This window comes from Ursus arctos, unplaced genomic scaffold (assembly GCF_023065955.2).
Source record: "Ursus arctos isolate Adak ecotype North America unplaced genomic scaffold, UrsArc2.0 scaffold_34, whole genome shotgun sequence".
In the NCBI taxonomy this organism is placed as follows: Eukaryota; Metazoa; Chordata; class Mammalia; order Carnivora; family Ursidae; genus Ursus; species Ursus arctos.
Window position 1 is genome coordinate 11389003 of NW_026623030.1, and position 23869 is coordinate 11412871.

Consider the following 23869-nt stretch of genomic DNA (forward strand, 5'->3'; position numbering starts at 1 on the left):
AGTGAGCCATAATTGACTGACACCTATCTAATAAGGGGGGGTGTTTGTGCACGTGTGTTCATCTGTGCTCTCGTCCTTTCACCCTGAGCATGTGTCACTGGTTGCTTGTCTTCTGGCTTTGCATGCTGGCAGGAGGGCAGTCCTAGATGGCAGCAGTCTGTTCTCCATGTTGCTGCCTCCAAGCCTCTGGGGAAGTAGCCCTTTGGACAAGGCTCTTCACTCCCCAGCTAGGCGAGATAGTTTGTCTCAACTGAAGGGCTTGGAGGTGGTTCCATTGGGCTCTGGCCTCTCTGTGACCACAAGCTACACAGAGGCCATTGCCCAAGTGGGTATGGCCAACTGGATTTTTCTGGGCCAGGACTTAGCCAGTGTTCTAGCAGCTGCTCCTGCCCTGGGCCCTTTTGTTCTCCTGGATCTCTCTTGAGCAGCACCCTCCTGTACACCTGTAACCTTGAGCCATGATGGTGAGATAGCCAAGTGTCCTTGGCCCTAAAGTCACAGTGGTGTGCAACTACACTAGGCAGGGATTCCTCCCCGCTCCACCCCCCCCCCCCCCCGGCTTGGCTTGTTCCTGAGCTAGACAAATGAAACAGTTCAGTCTTGGAGGAGTTTCCACATCCGAATTACGTACACCAAAGTTCTGTCTTCTGAAGTTGGTTTCCCCACACCATACCTGCTACCGAAACTAACAGTGTTTTGTTTTTTTTTTCTTCTCATCTCAAGGAATTGTGGGAATGTGTTCTGCTCCAGTTGTTGTAATCAGAAGGTTCCAGTTCCCAGCCAGCAGCTCTTTGAACCCAGTCGAGTGTGCAAGTCTTGCTATAGCAGCCTACATCCCACAAGCTCCAGCATTGACCTTGAACTGGATAAGCCCATTGCTGCCACTTCAAACTGAAGCTCAGTGACCTGGGGCGGGCAGAGGCCAAGCTGCTGTTCCTCTGACAGGCCCACACAGCCTGGGCAGACCGAGAGGCCTGTGCACTTTGGAATGGGGGCATGGAACCACCTGTGCAGAGTGACAGAAATTTGGGATGTACCACTGGATTGTAGATTGATTTTTCTTTCCTGTTTTTTCCCCCCCTCTCCCTTTTCCATCTTCCCTATGCCTCCAAAAAAGAAAGAAGTCCCCTGGTTGTCTTAATTTTTTTTTTTTTTTTTTTTTTAAATGGAAGACCAGAGGTTGCCAGGCCCCCTGTAACTGTTGAGCCGCCTGCTGTCCTGTGATGCTGGAGGTTGGCTTGGTTCCTCAGGACGGGAGGAGGCTGGTCAGAGTCAGGCGTGGAGGCCCGAGATCTAGGGAGTGGGGAAGCGAGCCAGGGCTGCTGTTTGTGACTATTTCTCGTGCCACTGCCACATCAGAGCTGATTGGAAAAACCTTTGCTGCTGAGGAGGCTGAAGCATCTTCCCTCAGAGCGTGGCCCCAAGTGCCCTCTCCCTCCTGAGAGGAGCAGGGCCAGTCCGACCTCACAGATAAATGGCATTGGCATTTGGAGGGAGGGGCACATGATAATAAGTGGAACCCTTCCAGGCCCTGCTTTGGGGAAAGAAGGTGTTTTTTCCTCTGAGGTGAGTGAGAGGGCCTAGGAATGGGGGTGGCCAGCATGTTCTCTCTTGCATGGGATTCTGTTTTTAACTTGACCCTAGATGGTCTAGGGCCCCCTTCACTGTCATGAGTAGGCCTCCCTCGGCCAGGCTGTGTAGCGCTTCCCACCCTCAGGCATAAGAGTGCAGACTGGCCAGAGTGCAGTGTCCTGCTGCTGTGGCCAAGGCCAAAGCCTTCCCTGAGCCCGGGCACACCTGGAAGCCCCTTCTGGGGCCTGGTCCCCCACACAATCTCTCTTCCTTGACCAGCACAGGGAAATCCAGACTCAGGGTTCCAAAATTCCCCATTCCCAAACCAAACAAATCATGGATCTCCCCCTTAAGGGGTAGAATCAGCCTTTTAGAGTGTGAGCCTCTGGAAAAGGGAGCATGTCCCATACAATCAGCCTTCCTCCTCCTTCCCTTCCTGGGGCAGTGGGAAGGGCCCAGCAATCCTCCTGCCCTGCCCCTGTGCTGCCGGCCAGCAGTGAGGGGCCACTTGGTGACTCTGCAGCGTTCTTTAGAAAAGTGACACAACTCGTAGGAGATCTGGGGCACCTTTCCTCAGTAAGCTTTGATGTGGTCCAAAAAGAGCCTTAAATCAAGAATATTTGTGGTAGAATGAGTGTTGGGAAGGGTGGAGAGGAGTTAGGTTTGTGCTTTGTAGTCTTGGCATCCATGTTTTGTGCCTGCCCTCCCTCTCGGGGAAGGGCCATGCTTGGCTCTGCTAAAAGCTGCTAACTGGTAATGGTGGATTGTGCTGAGCAGATGGGGGTGAGGCCAGGGAACTTTCTGACTGTTTGGAAAAGCAGTTCCCTGGCCAGGGGAAATTGTGTCTCAGGAAGGTGGCTCCTGTGTGTGCCTGGGTGTGGTTACAGTGTGGCCCAGAGCCTCCCCTGGAGCTGTCCTTCCGGGCAAGCCAGGAGCATCTGAGTGAGTCTCTGACTTCCCAGTGGCAGCAGGTAGCTCGGAGTGTGAATTCAGTGAAACAGGGTGTAGTTCTTCTCCGCACTCTGTGTGGTCTGGCCGTGCAGGTAGGGAGAAGTCAGTCTAATTAAAGATTGTGCAGTTCCTAGTGACAGGTGCCAAGAGGTTATGATACGGGTTTCTTGGGTCTGATGTACAGTGTGAATAAATGCTTGCAGCTCTTAGCCCTTTTCGATCAACGAAGCACTTTTTTATTAATATTTTTCTTTGTATGTAAAGGAGGAACCATAACTCTCCGTAGCTGTACATATAACCCTTTTCTCCTAAAGAGGAGTCAGTCAGTGCTCCTATATTTTTCATTTTTTGTCAAAGCAAGAAGTAAATACTTTAGAACTGTTAAATATATAAATAAAGTGAATAAAGTTTAGTGTTCCGCATGGTAGCATTTGCTAACACGTTCTAATTCTTCGCCCTGTGGTTTATTCCCTCTTCATCCCTCTTCCGTCTTACACAGTAGCAGTTTGAGGTGCTGCCGGGCAACTGAACTTTGGCGAAGGAAAACTACAGGTTTCTCCTGTTCTAGTCTGGACCTCGGCAGGGAGACACACCACAACGCCCCAGCACCGAAGCACATTTCCTTGATGGCTTTGCCCTAACATCTCTAGAGCTAAAAAGGCAAAGCAGTCAGGCATCTTAACAATTGGGGGGTTTTCCTCATCCAGAGAACTGAGCATCAGTAATAAGTAAATGAAACTACCTCTGGCCTCTAGCCCCCACCCCCCAAGTCCCCCCCCCATCCCGCAGCCAGTGCTCTGGCCCCTTCCCCCCTACCTCACCCCACCTGAGCAGCAGCTGCAGACGCTGCATCCGCGGCGGTGGTTAAGCACAGAGCCCTGCGGGGGGAGCTTGAAAGATGTTGGGGCAGGGGGAGGTGGTCTGAAAGTGTTTCTGCCTGTTCTTGGATGAGAGCAGGTAGGTGTGTAGAGAGACCCTGGGGGTAGAAACTGAAATGGGTGTGATTGGATTATGTGCCTAACTGGAGGTCTTCCTCCCCACCCCCCCGAGCCCCAAACCTCTGCTCTGTAGATCGGCAAACCAGCCCAGCAAGCATGACCGTAGTTCCTAGTCACTTCTTGACCAGTTCTTGCTCTTCGCGGAGCTGGATCTTCTTTCCCTGCATCACTGTTGGGCATCCTTCCCATCCCGCAGGTCTGTGAGAGCTACGTTCCGCAATTCCTCCCTAGAGAAGGTTGGTACTGAGTAGTGCCCAGCTCTGGGGTCTCCAGCCCAGCACCTCTGGTGAGTTGGCTGGGCTCTAAAGAGTGACCTGCTCAGAGCCTCCCTTAGGGCCTCAACCCTTGGGTGGGCTTTCTAGGGTCACTTTCTGGATGTACTGTCTAAAGAGCTCAGCTCATTCTCGTCTGAAGGCTGCAGGTGCCATCCAGCAGGTGTTTGAGAATTAGCCTGTTCTTTGGGAGAAGGTACCACTTCACCTGCTATCAGGGAGGCCAGACTGTATTCAGACCACTTTGTAAAAATGAGTGTGTGCTAGCCACCGTGTATCCACACACAGCTCCTTACTGTTCCTGAGGTCTAATGGTTTAGTCCTTGGCCAGTTAAAACACTAGCAGAACCTAGCAAGGCTGGCGGGGGCCCATAGGTGGGGAGCTGCTGGGGAAAGATGAAGATGAAAAGCCAGTGTGCGGCGAGACCTGCACAGTGTGGGTCTGGGGCAAGGAACTGCTATGGGAGATGTCTGTGTGCGCAGAAAGGCGGCTGTCCAAGGGCAAGGCCAGCTTTTCTTCAGGCCTCCACATGGAGGCATTTGGTGTGACAGCTGCTAGGATGTCCTTCTCATCTCTGAACTTATCCTAGCGCTCAGTATTTCCCTTCTTTCTTTACTTTGGCCTTAATCCCAGTCTAAAAAATGATAGGGCTGCCTTAATTCATTGGGATTTTTCTAGTGAGGATGTATGAAAAATTTTTTCTTCAGTATTTTGCTAATGTGCTGTTGATTTCTAGGTTAGCAAAGCATATTCTAAGACTTAAAAAGATACTGTGGCCGATTTGAAGGAGAATGAAAAAAATGGTGCCAGAAGATCTGTTAAACAATATTCAGGTATCGAATATATCGAAACAGGAATCAAGGGTATACCGTAGAGAAGAGTACAGCTGATACACTCTGGCCGCTGTGCGTGAAGCTAGGAGATTCCGTGTTTGTCGAAGTTAACTCTAGCCCTGACTTCTCTTGATCTTTAGAGAGAGGGCCGATTTGAAGGTGCTGTTGCAGGATTTCATTTAGCTAGTGCCTGTTCAAGTGACCTGTCCCCAGGGCTGCGGCTGCACCTACCCAAGTGAATGCACTGAGGAAAGGCTAACGGCACAGTTAAAAATGGACCCTAGATTGTGGAGCAGTGACTGACTCTCCATTTAGAGTTTTGAATAACATGGCAAGAATTCCAGTTGTTTCATTTCTAGTCACTTTTTCTAAGAACATTTGTTTTCAGGGCTGGCCTAGAATGTGTGAGAGGCTTCTAGCAGTACGAGGTGACCTTCCTAAGCCTCTGCATCTTAAAACACAAGGCCCACTGTCTCCAGCACGAAACACGCTGACACTGTGTTTCTCTCCTCTGTATGCGGAGTTCACCTGCTGCCTCCCCTGTGGAACAGGCCTCTTCAGAGCAAGGCCCATGTTCAGAGGCTTGAAGGGAAGGAGCCCCCCCCCACACACACACACACAGTGGAAATCACAGGGTTTTTTAATGTTGCTGTTGTATTTTATTTACCACTTCCAGTCTTTTCTATCGTACCTGAGTTGGGTCATCTTCTCGTACAGTGCTTCTAGCAGTTGCATTTCAGTTGTATTTTCAAGTGAAATTTGTTTTACGTTGGCATTTAAAATTGGCCTTTAACTGCTTCCTGATTGGTTTATCAGATTTGAATGCAAAGGTAACCTGTGAGGCTTGGATGCTGTTTAAGAAGCATGCTGTGTGTGGCTGCAGACAGTAGTGCTTGCCTGTTGTAACAGCGTTGATTCTGCTGTAACCTCAGTGACCGTATAAATGAAATAAATGTGTCCTCTTCACCCACAAACAGTTCGGCCCCTGGATTCTGGTTGCCACCATAGTTCTCTAATTGGTGCTGTGACCAGCATACTAGGTGTGGGGGATGAGTCAGCTCAGCTCCTTAGTTGGTCCAGGAGAGGGAGGGGCGTGGACAGGATGGGGTGGCTGGGCTCAGAGTTTGCGTTTCAGACACAAGGGACTTGAAATTCTGACATTTAGAGGTGGAAGGGATCTTAGATCATTTGGTTTTGTGGTTTTCATGCTCTCTTGTGGGGTCTTTGTGGGGAGGGAACCCCCAGGCCCATTCAGTATTAGACTTTCAAGTAAGATAAGATTTGAAGAAAGGTTTTGGTCCTTGAAAGTCTGAAAGTGATTTGATTTCATCCAAACTGGTTTTTTTTGTGGAGGGAAACTGAGCCTCAGGGAGCCACAAACACTTACCCAAGGTTGTCAATGAATTAACAGCAAAATCTGAATAAGAAACGCTCTCTCCTGACTGTACCTCCACCACCTCCCAGTGCTCCTGGGCTTCCAGAAGACGACCTTAGATAAATGGCTGTGTTAACCTGCTCCTCTTTGAGTTAGCCAAGCCAGAAATCTTAGAGAAGAGCTTTTGCTACCAAAAGGCTTACACTATGAGCCCTCCTCTCCCACCTAACCCAAATGAAAAGGTTTTCGTATTATAATCGTTTTTAAATATATAATGTTTTCAAATATATAAATGATATTGGCATGAATTGTCTAAGTTCAAGTAATAACGTCGTCTTAAATCAATGGGATTGGGGGGAGCATTTTTACTGCAGATGGGTTAGTTGTGAATGGTCTCAGCCTCCAATTTAGTTCTGAATTTGATATAGAGAAAAATATTCTTATAATAGGTAAGTGGCTGCAAATGGTAATGGTCACAGCTTGCCTGCAATCTCTGGTTATTATTGACAAAAGTGAAGTAGATGCTTGGAAAAAAAAAAGGATTAATAGAAGAATATTCAACACCTGCTTTCAGTCCTTGTCCTCCATATATCAGTAAGAAACACCTAAAGGTTATAAATCAGCACTCAGGTTCTTCTACAGTGAGAGCCGCGAGCGTGGAGTTGCAGCTGGGCCCGGCGTGCAGCACCAGGCCAGCGCCCTCCGCGCCCCCCACCCAGGGGAGCCTCCGCAAGCACGTAAATGGAGGCCTTACGGCGACCTCTCGGGCAGTTTAAGCTAATGCGTGTTTTACCCTTGAGTGTGCACGTTAGAGATGATTTTTGCCATTTAAGATATTTGAAGTGTGTGTTTGCAGAGAACCCCTGAAGCACTGCCACAAAAAGCCAGTTTCAAAACCACTAGTTTGGTGGAGAGAACCCGTTTCTGAGGCCACAGACCTGGGTTTGGAATCCCAGCCCTTCAGCAGCAGCTGAGGTGCCTGCAGGAGGGCGAGGAAGCGAGCACTTCCTCGTCTGGAGCAGAGCACTTGCCAGGAGAGGGGCTGAAGGTGGTTGCTTAGTAAATGTTCCCCTCCCCGCTGTCTGTGGGATGCGATGGCATTTCCATCTCTGGCTGCGGGCAGATACTCGATTTCACCATGTATTAAGACTAGATGACAATCGACCCCACCCTGGGTCTTCCACCTTACAGAGGTAAGATTTTGACCTCGAAGCATTCTGATCTGAGTTTTACAATAAATTGCAAATGTATCACTACTCAAAGACTTTAAAGTTCATATATATATTTTATTAAACGATTAAAATTTTCTAATGGATGCAGATGCACCGATGCTTTAAAATTGTGTAAAAGCAACAGAAGGGGGGCCGAGAGAAGGAAACTGCTTGTTGGGGTTAAGCCGGCACCTAAGAATTCCTGAGCCCCGTGGAGACTGACACGGCCTCACTTTGCTGGGTTCCTGACTAAAGACTGAACTGTAAGGTGTCGAACAGCCGTCCAGGCTGAGGATCAGGGAGGCAGGACCAGGTGGCCCTCACGTCTGTAGTGCAGATGTCCGAGGCAGAGGCCTGGGCCCAGGCTGTGTGCTCTGGCTAGCAAGAGAGCCTCCATACGGACCCTAGAGCCCAAGCTTGGAACATGAAGCAAAGACGCTGCACTCATACGAAACCCGCCCCCCCCTCCCGCCCCCGGCCATCTCCAGTGCCAAAGGAGCCCAAGGTAGCTGAACGTAGTTAAGGCTTTGTCACCCAAGTCACACCAGATTGCTGTACTTTGACATTTGGAAGATCAGTTCCTAGACTGGCAGTTCTTTCAAGTCACCCAGAAGGTGCAGCAACAAGCTAGCCTACATCCTTCACTGGGGCGGCTCCCGCTCTTGAAGTCCCTGTCAGCCCTGGGGACACGACCTCTGTGCTCTGGCACCTCAGGAGTACGATTCTCTCATCTGACTTGATAAACCAGTTGCTGCCTCCGAGGCTCCTCTTGCCCCCTTTGACACGGTGCCCCTATGTCCCCGAGGACGGGCCCTGCACTCCAGCCCCTGCCCCAAAGCATTTCACCACAAGGCAGCCTCTAGCCAGCGCCCACACCTCTGCAGTTGGCCTTCGGGGCCTCTGTCTCACAGCCCTTTCCCTGCTTCCTAAGTATCGGTACTCCTGAGGTTCAGCTCTCTGCCCTCCTCTCAGGCAGGCTTCCTTGGAGACTACTACATCAGGCATTTAAAATGGAGACATTTTATTAAGCGCAGTTCCTCCGCCCACCCCCATGCAGCTCTGAGGCGGTAACTCAGGGACCGTCTCATGGGCCTGAGGGCTCTGCTGACCCAAACCTGGCAAATGGAGGGCCTAACGGAACGGCCTACAGCACCTGGCCTTGCGTTTTTTGTCCTCTGCTCGGCTTGGCGGTCCTTACCAAGCAGTCAGTGCCTGGAGCTGGGGTGAACACTGGTGCCGGTGTGCCCTTCCCTCCTCCACTCCCGAGGAAGAAGTTAACCTCTGCAGACACCTTCCCCGGGACTGGGAAAAGCTCCAGCGTGCAGTCTGGTTATGAAGCTCAGTCTTAAGTTCTGAACCGTACCAGGCAGGAATAAACCAGAGCACCCAATGCCACCTCACACAGCTTGTGTGCTACTGGAGGGGAGGCCAGAGGAGTGGCAGCTGGGGCCTCTGCGTCTCCTTAACTAGGCGGCCCTGATCACGCTTGCCACTCTCACGTCCTCCACCCAGCCCTGCCCTGCAGAGCGCTCCAGACTTTGGGAGATCACTGCCAATGCCTAAAGAGCCCAGACAAAGCTGAGGACCACAGCCTGGGTATCTGAGGTCATCTAGTCACCCCTCCTTGCTGGGGACCCTCACTGCAGGTCTTTGCTGCCAACAGCGCCGGATACACCAGGACTCATTCATTTAACAGGTAATTGGGGGCTGTGGGTCTGCACAGGCTTCACTGGTGACTCACGCACGCATATCTGCCCCCACCATCCCATGAGATGATGACATGGCATTTGTCTGTCTCGACACTGTTTGCCCTAAGGAGTGTGTCGTCTGTTAAGGAAGATGGGGCAGATAAAAGTAAGTTAAAAGATGCTCATTATCCAAAAAGAACTGAGACTTGAAAAAGCCTCTTTGAGTCAACCTACTTAAAATGGAGACCAGAGTTACATACAATGAACAGTGGAAAAGGTTTGATTGGAACTTCTTGGAAAATGAAACTACTACTAAAACTAGTGGCTCTTGAAGTGCAATTGCCAACTATGGACTAACTCTTAGAACAAAATTATTTTATGTATATTTCCCTCCTGCACAACAGGACACCATTTCCACAGGGCAGTCACTTCTGCAAAAGTTATTCAGGGGCTTCCTCAGTTTTCCTTAAAACCTCTCTTTGTCTTGTTAGTTCTCTGATACTCAAATTGCCCCCCCGAAGCACCTCCCTGGTTCCATGAAGTTCTTCATTTGTTAAAGGACCTAACCCTCAACTCCTCGTTTGCCAGTGACGGCAAGTATTTGAGCAGGTTCCCACCAATACTTCCGTGGCTATGACAGTCTACATTTTAAAACTTAAATTGTACTCTGGCACCATTTCATTGTATTGTCAATGTCAGAAGTTCATGACATCTCACAATTGTACGTATGAGATGGGACAGATGGGCTCTGGTGGGGCAGGGTGTTAAGCAGGGAGATACTTAAAAAGAGACAACAGGCCCCAAATGAAGCCACCTGTGCTAAACCCCGTGTCCGCAAATCCTGACTCGCTAACTAAACTGCACTCCAGCTCCCCAGGCAGAACTTTTAACCAGTCGTCATGGAATTACCTAGTCAGCCCTTGATCCACTTGATGGACCCCTTCCGATTCTGTTAGAAAGGCCACCTTCCTGGAACCTTTCTGTTGCTGGATGGGATGCTGCCCAACTCCTGAGTCGTTCAATCAAAGCCAGTTTGATCTCTGAAGTTACTCAGCTGAATTTTTATTGTTTAACAATGTCTAAGTGGAAAGTAATTTTTTATATGCTCAGTTGTTTGGAGAATACTTTTCATGTCTGATGACTTTAGCTTTCCTCTACAACTCTGGAGGCCTACTTAGATATGGCTTAAAGGAAAAAGAAAGCCCATCGGCATGTCTGACCAGAGAGCCTGCCCTGGCGGGGCAGCAGTGACGGCTACTGATGGCAATGCTGGGTCAGCATGAGCCAAGACAGGAGGGCAGGTCTGGGGAACTGAGTTGGAGTGCGTGGTTTAGCAAATGAGGAAATACTTGTTAAAAAAGGCCAAGGAGTCTATTTTAGGTTAAACGCTGGTCTCAATTCTATAACTATTTGGGGTTTCTGAACAGAGAACTGAACAAGATGATAATAGTTAAGATCTGTTATGGGTCAGACACTGTTTAAGTACTTGTCAACACATTTAATTCTGTCAACCTGGTGAGGTTTGTACTGTTATATCCTCATTTGAAAATAAGGCAACAGAGGGGTGCCTGGGTGGCTCAGTCAGGTGGGCATCTATCTGCCTTCAGCTCAGGTCATGATCTCGGAGTCCTGGGATTGAGCCCCACGTTGGGCTTCCTGCTCAGGGGGAGTGTGCCTCTCCCCCAGCTTTGTGCTCTCTTTCTCTCTCTCTCAAATCAAAAAAGAAAAGAAAATTAGGCACTGGATCCAGCATTGCTGTTAAGGCCTAAGGTCACACAGCAAAGCAGCAGCAGAACCATGGTTTGAGTCCCGGCCCTCTGTCTCCAGAGACCGTACTCCAAACTACTGCCTACCCAGCCTCTCCTAAGTCAGGGCCAGCTGGGAGTGGGTGCTAGGAGGATGAAGTAGTGGGAAGAACAGTAAGAGGCCATGTGCGGGATCAAAGGCCTAAATCAGAGTGGAGAAGGCTCAGGAGCCAAAGGGACCCTTGAAGTACTAGTGCTATTACACTGAATTTACACAGGACTATTCATTTCCAAAATCCAGAACCATATTCCATTACACACAAAGCAGTCCATGTTGCAAGAAGGAATTAGCTACTCATTAGAATGTACTAAATTTCTTAGGAGCTCCCTCACTCAACTGTAAGACTCCTGCCTCTAGCACAGAGACAAATCTGTTGGCAGCAGACACCAACTCCATCAGGGTTCGAGACAACTCTTAGCCTGAAGAAGCTATGGCCTGGAGTCTGTCTACGTGTGTGTCGCCTTAGGCTGCCCAGACCCAGAGGGTGTGGGACCTGCGTTCTAGCCCCCTTGATTGCTTATTTAGGGCGTGGCCTTGACCACTCTACTCTGCTTTAATTTCTCATCTGTGGGGATGTTTGTCCAGGCAACCCCCAAGGCTGTCGTTCCATGAGGAAAGACCATGTTTTACCGGGTCTAGCTGCTCTGCAGGTCGCACTGAAGGCCTACTCTGTCCACGGCTTACCAGCTTTCCAGTGTAGTGCAGAGTTAGAGGAGGCAGGAATCCTGCTTGTCTTCCGTGCAGCCTGACCGGCTCCAAGGCAATGGCACGTCTCCTCTGCCCAACCAGAGAGAGGCGAGAAATAGGTCTTTCCAGGAGTGGTAGAGACTCCTGGCCACCCCCAGCCAGGAGGTCCGCAACACGAAATACTTCATATTCAGCAACTGTGGTTTGGAGTGTTGCCAGAGACAGGTTTTTGGGCTAGGGTGGGAGCTCCTTCCTGGGCTTCTGGGAGTCTCTGAGAGATGGGCTCCATGGGGCAACCAGGACAGGTGAGGGCTGGGTGAGCAGTCAGTAGGGCTGGCCGGCCCCTTTCCTTCAGGACTCTGGCTGCCTTACCTCCATTCAGGCTAGTGCCTGGATGTGCAGTGGGGGATCCCTGAACTTCCCAAAGACCAACCTCCGGATGTGTGCCATCCTGGAAGAGGAGAGCCACCAGAGGTGACTTCCTGGCCAGTGTATGGTGTCTTCTCTGCGCCTAAGGCAGTCTTTTGCAATATGCTGCCTTGCCCGGCCGCCTCTCTGGGCATGCAGAGCTGGCCCTGCACCCCATGGAGAGCGGAGAAGTGGGGTCAGACAGCAGGTGTGAAAGTTGGAGGAGTGGAGCTCATGCCTGTAAAACTCCTGACCATGGCCTGGAGCAGGCAGAACGCTTGCGCTCAGAGGGGAAGTACCCTCCTCTAGTCTGAGTAGGAGCAAACTTCAAGGGAGTCCTCTGGTACCTTTTCGTTTATGGTACCCTCAGCCTTGTTCTGCGTGTCCCTAGCTCTGCCTGACCTGACGGTCCCTCCCACCTATTCCATCCCCCATGCCTTAGTTTCTGTCCAGATAATCTACCTATTGATGTAAGTGGGCTGTTAAAGTCCCCTATTATTTGTATTACTGTCAATTTCTCCCTTTATGTCTGTTAATGTTTGCTTTATATATTTAGGTGCTTCTATTTTGGGTGCATATTTACAATTGTTATATCTTGCTGGATTGATCCCTTTATCATTACGTAAAGCCCTTGTCTCTTTTTACAGTCTTTGATTTAGAGGCTACTTTGTCTGATACAGGGTATTGCTGCCCTAGCTTTCTTTTTGTTTCCATTTGCATGGAATGTATTTTCCATCCCTTCATTTTCAGTCCACGCATCTTTAGGTCTGAAGTGAGTTCTGGTAGGCAGCATGTAGACAGGCTTTCAGTTTTTTGTTTGTTTTGTTTTTTATCCATTCCATCACTCCACATCTCTTGAGGACAGCATTTAGTCCACTTACAATTAAAGTAATTTTTTGATAGGTATGTAGTTAATAGCATTTTGTTCACTGTTTTCTGGCTGTTTTTGTAGTTCTTCTGTTTCTTCTTCTCTTGCTCTCTTTTCCTTGTGATTTGATAACTTTTTAGTGTTATGTTTGGATTCCTTTCTCGTTAGTTTTTGTATATCTAGTATAGGTTTTTCTTTGTGGTTACCATGAGGCTTATATATGACATCCCATGTATGCTGCACTCTATTTTAAATTGATGGTCACTTAAGGTCAAACATATTCTAAAAGCACTACTTTTACTTCTCTCCCACATTTTGTTTTTAATGTCATATTTTACATTTTTATTTTCTGTATCCTTTATTATAAATATGGTTGATTTTCTTTAAGATTTTATTAATTATTTTGAGGGAGAGGGAGAAAAGCAGACTCCTTGCTGAGCACAAGAGCCCAAAGCGGGTCTTGATCTCACAACCCTGAGGTCATGACCTGAGCTGAAATGCAGAGCTGGACCCTTAACTGATTGAGTCACCCAGACGCCCCTAAATATAGCTGATTTTACCACTTTTGTCTGTTAGTCTCATACTAGCTTTATAAGTGGTTGGCTCACACTAGTTTTACTGTATGTTTGCTTTTGCCGGTGAGATTTTTTTTCTTTCACAATTTTCTTCTAGTTATGGCCTTTTCCACTTAAAGAAGTCCCTTGAACATTTCCTGTAAGGTCAATTTACTAGTGATGAACTCCTTTAACTTTTGTCTGAGAAACTCATGATCTTTCCTTCAATTCTGAATGATAACCTTGCAGGGTAGAGTATTCTTGGTTATAGGTTTTTTTCCATTCAGCACTTTGAATATGTTTTGCCATTCCCTTTTGATCTGCAGAATTATGCTGAAAAATCAGCTGAGAGTCTTCTTGGAATTCCTTTGTATGTAACTAGTTGCTTTCTTCTTGCTGCCATTGAGATTCCCTCTGTATCTTTAATTTTGGACATTTTAATCATTATTTGTCTTGGTGTGAACCTCTTTGGGTTCATCTTCTTTGGGGCACTCTGTGCTTCCCTGGACCTGGATGTCTGTTTCCTTCCCCAGGATAGGGACGTTTTTAGCTATTATTTCTTCAAATAAGTTTTCTGCCCCTTTCCTCTCTCTTCTGGGACCCCTATAATGTGAATGTTATTATATTTGATATTGTTGAGTTCCCTTAAATTATCCTCATTTTTTTAAAATTCTTTTTTCTGGGGAGCCTGGGGTGGCTCAGTTGGTTGAGCGTCTGACTCCTGATTTTGGCTCAGGTCATGATCTCAGGGTCTTGAGATCAAGCCCCACGTTGGGCTCTGTGCTCAGTGTGGAGTCTGCAGAAGATTCTCTCTCCCTCTCCCTCAGCCTAAATAAAATCCGGTGAGTGGTGCTGCACCTGCCCCCCACCAGGAGGGCTTTGGAGGGGTGCTGGTCTAGCTGAGGCTACCCACTGGGTGGGGCGGGGTTGTAGCCACTTTGGTGGAGAGCGGGGGGAGGCGCCAGTCCTGGTCAGGACTGCCTGCCAGGTATGGCAGGGCAGGAGCCATTAAGGCAGCAGGGCACTGGTCCTGGCTGAGGCTGCCCACTTGGTATGGCAGGGCAGGAGCTGCTTTGCAGGGGTATCTCCTGGGGAGGTCTGCATGGGAATGTCAGGGCAAGGTGAGCAGTGCTAGCAAGGCAGATGATGACGAGTGTCAGAACTGGCAGCCACTAGCATCAGGCCAGCTAGACGGAGGGAGGGAAAGAACGTGGTGCCTGCCAGTGCTTCTGTTCTCAGAGAAAGTCCCTACAGACCCTTGGCCCTCTAGCACATACCCTAAAATTAATTAGCCAGAGGTGCCCGGCTGGCTCAGTTGTTGGGACTCTTGATCTGAAGTTTGTGAGTTTGAGCTCCATGTGTGACACAGAGTTTTCTTAAAATATTTATTTTTTAAAGGATTTTATTTATTTGAGAAACAGAGAGCACGAGCAGGAGGAAAGGGCAGAGGGAGAGGAAGAAGCAGGCTCCCCGCTGAGCAGGGAGTCTGACTTGGGGCTTGATGCCAGGACCCCAGGATCATGACCTGAGCCCAAGGCAGACGTTTAACCAACTGAGCCACCCAGGTGTCCCTAAAATAAAAAATTCTTAAAAAATAAAATTAATTAGTCAACAAATTTCCTTCCCATATGACACAGGCACTTTTTAAACTGCTGCCTCTGTGCCGAGTGTCAGAGCAAGTGCGTTTGTACAAGGCCCTTTAAAAGCAGAGGCTCTGTTCCCTAGAGCCCTCCGGTTCTCCTGGAGTTAAGCCCTGCTGTTTTTCACAGCTCCTGAAGTTAAGCACCACTGATTTTTTAAAGCCAGATGTTAGGAGGGCTCCTCTTCCCAGTGCAGATGTCCACAGCTAGGGGTGCCTGATGGGGGGGGGCAGGGTTTGAACTTCTCACTGCGGAGGGAAGATCTCTGTGCCTGTGATATCCCTCCCACTGGTGAGTCACTGCACCAGGGGTATGGGTGCCCCTCCTACCCTTCTCCATGTGGCTTTTTCTTTGTGTCTTCAGCTGTGGAGGAGTTGTTCTGCTGGTCTTCAGATTGTTCTCGGTGGAGCTGCTCTGTATGTAGTGCAGCTCTGGTGTGGCCACGGGAGCAGGCAAGCTCAGGATCCACTCCCGAGGCTTCTCTCTTATGGAAGGCATCTGCTACGATGAATCACCCCAGTGCCCTAAGTTTAACTTAAATCTGGTGGGATACTCTTGGTCTCTTGTTTGTTTATGTAATGTGGTCATCTACCCTCTTATGTAACAGTTAGTCAAGAACATTACAGGGACCCCAAGCCTGGGAACCTTTGATTATGTATGAGGATACCAGTCAAATAACAAAATAGGAGTTTCTACTCCATGTCAGGTACCTCCTTAGGCAGAAAAAACCAGAATCCTTATCCTGATGGAAAGGACAGTTGAGAGAAGACAGGGAAGTGTGATGAATGTTGCATGGCAGTCTGCACTGCTGGGAACCTACACTGAGTCTGTGGCGAGTCAGCAGAGGGGACCTAAGGAAGTAATGTTTAAACTAAGGCCTGCAGGATGAGGAGGGAAAGAGAAGGAAGATGCTGATTCATTCAGTACATGCTGCACACTAAGCCACTTGCATCATTTCATTTAGTCCTGACAACAACCCTTTAAGATAGGTATGTTGTCCCCATTTTTCAGATGAGGAAACTGAGGCTCAAAAAGCTGAAGAGTGCTATTCAGGGTCACCCGGTTAACATGTGGCAGAATGAGGACTGAAACTCTAGTGAGCATGATTTAAAAGCCAATCTAGTTAAAAGGCTGTTGTCACAGGCATGGTCAGAAAAGATGATGCATCAGTGGATATGGAGAGAAGTGGATGTGTGGGCTCAAGAGGGACAAGTGCAAGTAGAACTGATGGGACTTAGTAAGTGGTGTTGAGATAAAGGAGGAGGAATCAGTCAAAGATGACTCCTGATTTCTGTCTTGATCAACTGGGTGACCCAGGTGGATCATTTACCAAGATGGAGAAAAGGGAGAAGCAAGTTTAGAGGGAAAGAATCATTCATCTAAATTTGATACATTTTACTTCGGTTAAAAAATTGGTTGATTAAATGAAAAAAAAGCAGGGAGAGTTCCATGCCTAGAAACTCCCCCTCTTCATGCCTCCTCAATCCCAGTGTTCTCTATACTGATTCAACACCCCTTCCTTCTGATGTCCTAAGGCACCCTGATTCTTTTCTGATCCTTGGTCCCTCTGCTTTCCAAACCCCAAGCAGATCATGACCAAGGACTGCCAAGAGAATGCTGTTCTTGGCCACACCATTCACTCTCACAGAAGTGGCCATATGGCTGCCGTGTGCTTTTGGCTGATCTTTCCTGACACTTCCTTCTCTACTAAAGTTTTGCCACGGAGGAGCTGCTCATGTGGCTGAGCTCCTTTGGGCAAAGCCCCGTCATCATCCTAGCACTCAAACCGTTCTATGTAAGCAGCCTCTGCCTCCCCATGCTTGAAGGGCCCTGCCCTTGCTTTAATGGTCTTCTGTTGCAGGCTTGAAAGTCCTACTGTATTTAATGAGGGGCCCACAGCTTCATTTTGTACTGGGCCCCACAGATTAGGTAGCTGGTCCTGTCTGTACATTTGCGTCACAATGACGGGAGACAAGGAGTGGCATCCTTTCCCATCTGTGGGAATAAGCCTCATTTCCAACTAGGAAGATCCACTGCTTTAAATCAGAGGGAGATAAAGCAAAAAACAAAAACAAAAACAAAAACAAAAAAAACCTCACTTCCTTTGTTTCTATGAAATACAGTTTTATGGGCAGTTTTATGTTTCTTCCTGGGTAATAACTTAGGAGGGAACCTTGAGACTAGAATGCAGAAATAACAAATTATGGGCTATGAAGTGTGGTTAATTCGTTCTTTATAGCTTAGGTAGAGCATGGCTGAGTTCCTCTGGCATACTCAGTTATAGGCAGGGACACAGGTCTGCTTAAATACAACTCAGGGTCCCACAGGAGGTAGACGGAAGAGCACCTAAGTAATCCCAGCCTGGCTTTGACGCTGAAACCTCCACCAAGGCCTCCCCACCAGTCAGACTATGTTCTCTCAGAGGCCTAAGCACTCAGTGATTAGGGACCCCTTACCTGAGATCTCAGCTCTCCACGTGTGGAGGCGGTCTGTGTGCTGTCTGGGCATCATGCAGCCGTCTCTGGGCTGTAACTCGTACTTGTGCCCCGGAAGTCTGCAAGTTGGTTTCATCTGCCACTCAGGCTCCAAACAGCTGCAAATCCTTGCTGTCTTCAGTAAACACCTATTTAAAAAAAAAAAGATTGAAACAAAAAAATGTTTAGATTTCTCTAAATAGGATGCAGAAATGCTCTGCTGCCTATTATCACAGCCCTTTGCATCCTGACGAGCTAATGCATGAAGCACTATGACCACTGAGTGGAAAGTCTTCCAGTGTCACTTACTTACGGTAGCAATATCAAAGACTCATCAGGCACGGCACACAGAAAACACAATCTGCCCCCAAATTCCTTGTTCCATAGCCAGTGTCAATTCAAACTGGTTGTCAAAGGCTTTTAGAATGTACTAGATCATCCCATTTATTCTCCATTGAACTGATCATATAACTGCTGTCCTGCTCAGGAAGCTTAGCTGACATCCTCGATTCACAGAAAACTCGAATTCCTTAGTCTGGTATCTGCATGCTTGCCATTCTGACATCAATTCCAGCTTTATCTCCCCAGAGCCTGCATCCCAGCCACACCAAATTATTCTTTACTCCATGTACTTTCTCCCTTTTATTCTTATCTATCTCTTCTCCCTCAACTTTTATATTTCTATTTATTGAGTGCCTATCCTTGCTAGGTCTGGGGAATGCAAGAGGAGGAAAGCAGGCCTAGTCCCTAGGCTCAGGGCCTTATAGTCTAGCAAATCCATGAATTATGCAAACCTTCATGGCAAAGTGTAAGAAGGGCTATGGAGGAAAAGAAAGGGGGCTCCAAATGCCCACATCAGGGGTTTGGTCTAGTCTGGGCATCAAGAAAGCTTCCTTGAGGAGTGTGATTTCTTTTTATTTTTTTAAAGATTTTATTTATTATAACTGGAACTTGCCCAGGCAGAAAGGAGGCCAACGACTAACCTAAAGACAAGGGAGAAAAAAATGGAGCTGGCAAGAGGGTCAAAAAAGAAAGAATGAGGATATGTGCCAAAAGAACAGGGAAGAGAGTATGTCAGAAAGCACCAGCCACAAAGGGCAAGTGAGCCCCTCAAAGAAAAGGGGAAAAGAAGGACATAAAGAAAAAAGAGTAAATTTGAAGGCAGAGCTCAGGGAGTCCCTGGAGCTGGAACTTCAGGTGCAGGTGGGACTGGAAGGAGGCTAGGGGAAAGGTGGCAGAGGAGGCCTGGAGGCCAGTGGAGCTGGATCAAGAGGGGCCTCAGTAAGGAGTTTGGACCCGATTCTCAGGGTCAGTAGAGGGTTGTTAAAGGTTTGATTTGGTTTGTCTTTTTTAAATTAGAAACAAAACGCATACTCCTAGTAAATAAAATAACACCAAAACAAACTCTGTAGCACCACAGAAATGTGTATGTGAACAACTGAAAGTTCCTCCTGCTAAATCCCACTCCTCAGCTGGCACTTTGGTGTTATCACGCCACACTTTCTGCCATCCACAAACTTCTTTAGTTTTGTGAAAACAGGATCATGCTACATACAATTTTTGCAACTTCCTTTATGCAATCAGCAGTAATCATGGGTTTCCTTCTGGGTGGACAGATGCAGATGCGTCCTCCCCCCCCCCCCCCCAGGTCTGACTGGCTGCGCAGTACTCCACAGCCTGGCTATACCCGTGGTTACCACTGCTGTGTAACAAATTGCCACAAAATTAGCAGGTGAAATGATACAAAGTTGTTATCTCACAGTTTTCATGGGTCAGGAGTCTGGCACAGAGCAGCTGGTCCTCTGCTCAGGGTCTCCCACGGCTGTTCTCTCATCTGAGACTTGGGGTCCTCTTCCAACCTCTTTCACACTGTTGGCAGAATTCACTTCCTTGCAGTTTCAGGACTGAAGTTCGTTTCCCTGCTGGCTTTTATTCGGGGCCACTCAGCTCCTAGAGGTTTCCTTCATTCCTTAGCATGTGATCCCCTCCATCTTCAAAGCTGGTAACAAATACACATCAAGCACCACACTTCTTTTAGGAAGAGCTGAGTCCTTTTGAGGAGTCACTCGATTAGGTCGGGGCCACTCAGGATAACCTCTCTTTCTGAAGGTCAGCTGTGCCATCTGACAACCTAATCATGGGAATGGAATCCATCCCATCCCAAGTTTCGCCCACACTCAAGGGCTGCATCTTAGAATCTGGCAACCGCGATACCATATAACCGCCTTCCAGTATATGGGCAGGGAAATTGTTTCCCATGTTTTGCTTTCTACAAACAACTACGATTAGTGGGTTTTACATATCTTTTGTATGCTTTGTAAATATTTTTGTTGGGTTTTAAAAAGTGACATTTCTGGGTTGAGCAAATAATCACACTATAATTTTTTTAAAACATGCATAGATCTATGTAAGAGAAATAAGCTTTTCGGGCTTAATATGTAGCAGTGCTTTTTAAAAGAAACTTTACTTGGACTAATTTTCTAGTCTCCTTTTTTATGTGTGATTTCTCATGATTTTTAAAAATAACTTTTTATTTAAAAAATGTTTTAGATTTACAGAAAAAGTGAGCAGAAAGCACAGAGTTCCCATGTACCCCCCACCTAGTTTCCCCTATTATTAACATCTTACATTATACGGCAACATACTTAACTACAGTCCTAACTTTATTCAGATTTCCTTAGTTTTTCCCTAATGTCCTTTTCCTGTCTCAGGAGCCCGCGGAGGATAGCACCTAACATTTAGTATCACATCTCCTTAGGCTCTTCTTGGCTTTTCTTGTTTCTTAGACTTTCCTTGTTTTTGATGACTCTGACAGGTTTGAGGTACTAGTCAGGTATTTTGTAGAATGCCCCTCAATTAGGATTTGTCTGAAGCTTTTCTCATGCTTAGACTAGGGTTTTTAGGAGACAGAGTACAGAAATAAAGTGCCATTCTCATCACAGCCACTCAAGGCTACATACTATCAAGACGTCACTACTGATGTTGGCCTGGATCACCTGGCTGAGGTAGTGTTTGTCAAATTTCCCCACTGCAAAGTGACTCTTTCTTCCCCTTTCCATACTTTCAATGTTGGAAAGGAAGTCACTATGTGAAGCCCACACCTACAGAGCTGGAAGTCATGGTCTACCTCACTGAGAGCAAAGTATCTACATAAACTACGTAGCGTTCTGCACGGGGGATTTGTCCGTTCTCCTCTTTTTATTTATTTATATAATCATTGATTAACATCAGTATGGACTCATGCATATTTACTTTACACTTTGGATTATACTCCTTTAGGGCTGACATAAGGTTTATTTGCCTGCTTGGGTACTGTTGGGCTTTTGCACTGATGGATAATAATATTTCTACATGTGACAATCTCTAGTCTCTTTGACATTGTATGGTGTAATATAAACTTTTTTAAAAAAGATTTTTATTTATTTTTTTGAGAGAGACAGAGTATGAGCATGATCTAGGGGAGGGTTGGAGGGAGAGGGAGAAGCAGACTGCCTGCTTTATATAAATACAAAGATATATAAATATTTCTACATCCAACCATCTCTACGGTCTCTATTTTCCCTTGGTGTAGCATAAAATGTTATAATTCTGTAAGCAAATTTAGATCTTTAAGTGATTGTAGTTTTTTTCTGAGACAAAGTGTACATTATCATTCAACATTGTAAAAGCCTTACAGCACCCAAACATACAATTACCCCTTATGTTGGCCCTAAAAGTCTAGTATATGGTTTGACTTTGCTTCCACAAAGTCTTGCCTGTTTCACAGGACCCCTATATTTCTTCCTTTCTCTACCCCAAGAGAGCCACTTACTGTAAGTCATAGAAATATGTGCTGGGGGGCGCCTGGGTGGCTCAGTTGGTTGGGCGCCTGTTTTCAGCTCACATCGTGATCTCTGGGTCCTGGGATCGAGCCCCACGTGGGGCTCTCTGCTCAGCAGGAGCCTGCTTCTTCCTCTGCCCCTCCAACCCACTCGTGCATGTGTGCTCTCTCTCTCTCGCTCACTTTCGCTCTATCTCAGATAAATAAATAAAATCTTAAAAAAAGAAAAAAAGAAATATGGGCTGGGAGCTATCAGAAACATTAAGAGAAAGGTTTTTTGGTCCAGCATATGCTCCACTCTGAAGAACTGAGGGCCCAGAACTTCTTCTATAGTCCACAGTGGAACGAGAAACTCAGGTTGGACATGGGCAAAGAAAGGGAAGGGCAACCTGAAGGGAAGTGTTGACTCTAGAGAGAGACCAAAAATAACCAAATGGGAAAGTGAAGAAAGTTTTACCACTAGCTGGGATCCATGAGTGCTGGAAAAGGTGCTTTTCTTTCTGGCAATGAACAGTTCCTTCTAGATGTGACAGGGCAACATGGCAGGGTTACAATTCCATTCTGCATATCTTGGTTAATGAACCTCCAATTGTATCTAAAAGTAGGATTTTGACATAAAAGAACAATTTCTTAAGTTTTCAGAGTTTTTATCCAGGTTTCTTTCAGAGACTCTTAGTGCCTATATCTATCCTCTAGAAGAGACAAACACAACCCATTAAATGCCAGTATAAAGATTTTAGTAAGGGTGAATGAAGACCAACTGTACTGGTTTAGGAATAAAACAAAATAAGTAAAACCCTTCTTGCCATGACTATATGCTACCCTGGCAGTACCTCTAACCACTTAAGTAATTTTCTTCCTTTTAATGACATTCATTCATTAATTCATTCATTCTGCTACAGAAACAATCTGTATCATCATTTTAAAGTTCAGATAACACCAACACACAAAATGAAGAAAATAAAAATCACACATAATTCCAAGATCCAGAAAAAAAATCACTATTTATATTTTTGAACAGTCTTTTTTTTTCCTCCTATAGACCTATACATAATTCATAAAAATCCAGTCATGCTTCATATAATGAAACCTGCTCTTTTACATCTAACACTGTCTTATGAATATCTATGCTCACTTGGACTTGCCTTTTTCCAATATTAAGAAGCTGGATCTAAACATGGAAGGTACATGGACTGAATCCTCACTTTTAAAGGTTTTTATTTATTTGACAGAGCGAGAGAGCACAAGCAGGAGGAACAGAAGAGGGAGAAGCAGGCTCCCCGCAAGCAGAGAGCCCGAGGCGGGGCTCGATCCCAGGACCCTGGGATCATGAACCCAACCATCTGAGCCACCGAGGCGCCCCTGAATCCTTCTTTTAATAGGCATTGCCAAACCATCCTCCAAGAAGTTGTGCTGTATAACATTCCCACCGATAATGTGTGCACATTTCCTCTCATTAAAATCAGCTGATGATTTTAAATCTCTTTCATTTGGAGAGATGGAAAAAAAGGTAATCTCACTGGTGTTTTAATCTAGGTTTGTTTTTATTACTCGTATCTTACTACCTTCTGAGACCACTATCCCTTCTTCGCGTAGTTTTAGTTTCTCCCATATACTGAACTCACTCTCCAGAAAAATTTCTACTTGCTTTTTTATTATCATTGACAGATCTAACTATAAGTATTCTGCATCTATATTCATAAAGGATATTGGTCTATAAGTGTCTTTTCCTGTAATGTCTTTTTCAGGTCTTTATAGCAGGTAATACCGGCCTCAAAAAATGAATTCGGAGGTGTTACCTTCTTCTCCATTCTCTGATAAAACCTGTGAAAGGTTAGTGTAACTTCTTCCTCAAAAATTTGCTAGAAATTATCAGTAACAACTGCTTTTTATTTCTGGTATTTTTGTTCTGTAATTGATATCTCCTTCCTTGGTCCATCAGGCTAGAGCTTAACAATTTGGTTGCTCTTTTTACAAAGAACCAACTTGTAGCTTTGGTAATTTTCTCTCTGGTTTATTTTCTCTATATTAATTTCTGTTATTTTCTTCTTTCTGCTTATCTTGGGTTTACTTCCTTTTTTAGTTTCTTAGGTCACTGATACTAAACCTTTCTTCTTTTTCAATGTAAGTATTTATTTCCCAGCTTTACTGAGATATAATTGACATATAACATTGTTTAGATTTAAGGCATATGATGTATTGACTTGATACACTCACATGCTGTGAAATGATCAGCACGGTGATGTCAGCCAACATCTTCATCACCTCACATAATTACCGTTTTCTTTTGTGGTGAAAAAATTTAATATCTATTCTCTTAGCAACTTTGAAGTTTATAATGAGTATTATTAATTATAATTACCATGCTGTGCATTAGATCCCTAAACTTACTCACCTTATAACTGGAAGTCTGTACCTTCTGACCAACATCTCCCCATTTCCCCTATCCCCCAGCCCCTGGCAACCACCATTATACTCTCCTGTTTTTATGAGTTTGGCTTTTTTAGATTCCACATATAAGTGACAAAATATTTGTCTTTCCCTGTCTGATTACTTCACTTTGCATAATGTGCTTTAAAAGCCCATCTACATTGGCGCTCCTCGATGGCTCAGTCAGTTAAGCATCTAACTCTTGGTTTCAGCTCAGGTCATAATCTCAGGGGGCTTGGGATTGAGCCCTGCACTGGGCTCTGTGCTTGGCGCAGTCTGCT

At 46.4% G+C, this 23869-nt stretch overlaps 1 protein-coding gene and 1 long non-coding RNA gene across 28 annotated transcripts in view; one reads left to right on the plus strand and one right to left on the minus strand.

The window, feature by feature from the left end:
* Positions 1-2950, plus strand: part of MTMR3 (myotubularin related protein 3) — a 137487-nt gene extending 134537 nt beyond the window's left edge. For all 25 annotated transcript variants that reach the window (XM_044379002.3, XM_048221279.2, XM_026484787.4 and 22 more), the window contains one exon: positions 724-2950. In XM_044379002.3, the coding sequence (XP_044234937.1) occupies positions 724-895 (172 nt within the window). In that variant the 3' untranslated portion in view covers positions 896-2950. The remainder of the gene's footprint in view (positions 1-723) is intronic.
* LOC130542480 (uncharacterized) overlaps positions 1-23869 on the minus strand; it is a 94227-nt gene that overhangs the window by 20699 nt on the left and 49659 nt on the right. Inside the window, exons 2-5 of one of the 3 annotated variants that reach the window (XR_008957055.1) lie at positions 21616-21753; positions 19099-19337; positions 17321-17487; positions 9948-11484 (exon numbers count right to left, since the gene is read on the minus strand). This is a non-coding gene — a long non-coding RNA (uncharacterized LOC130542480). Of the gene's footprint in view, positions 1-9947; positions 11485-17320; positions 17488-19098; positions 19338-21615; positions 21754-23869 lie in introns of those variants that run through there. The other 2 variants (XR_008957054.1, XR_008957056.1) reach the window with 2 other exon arrangements.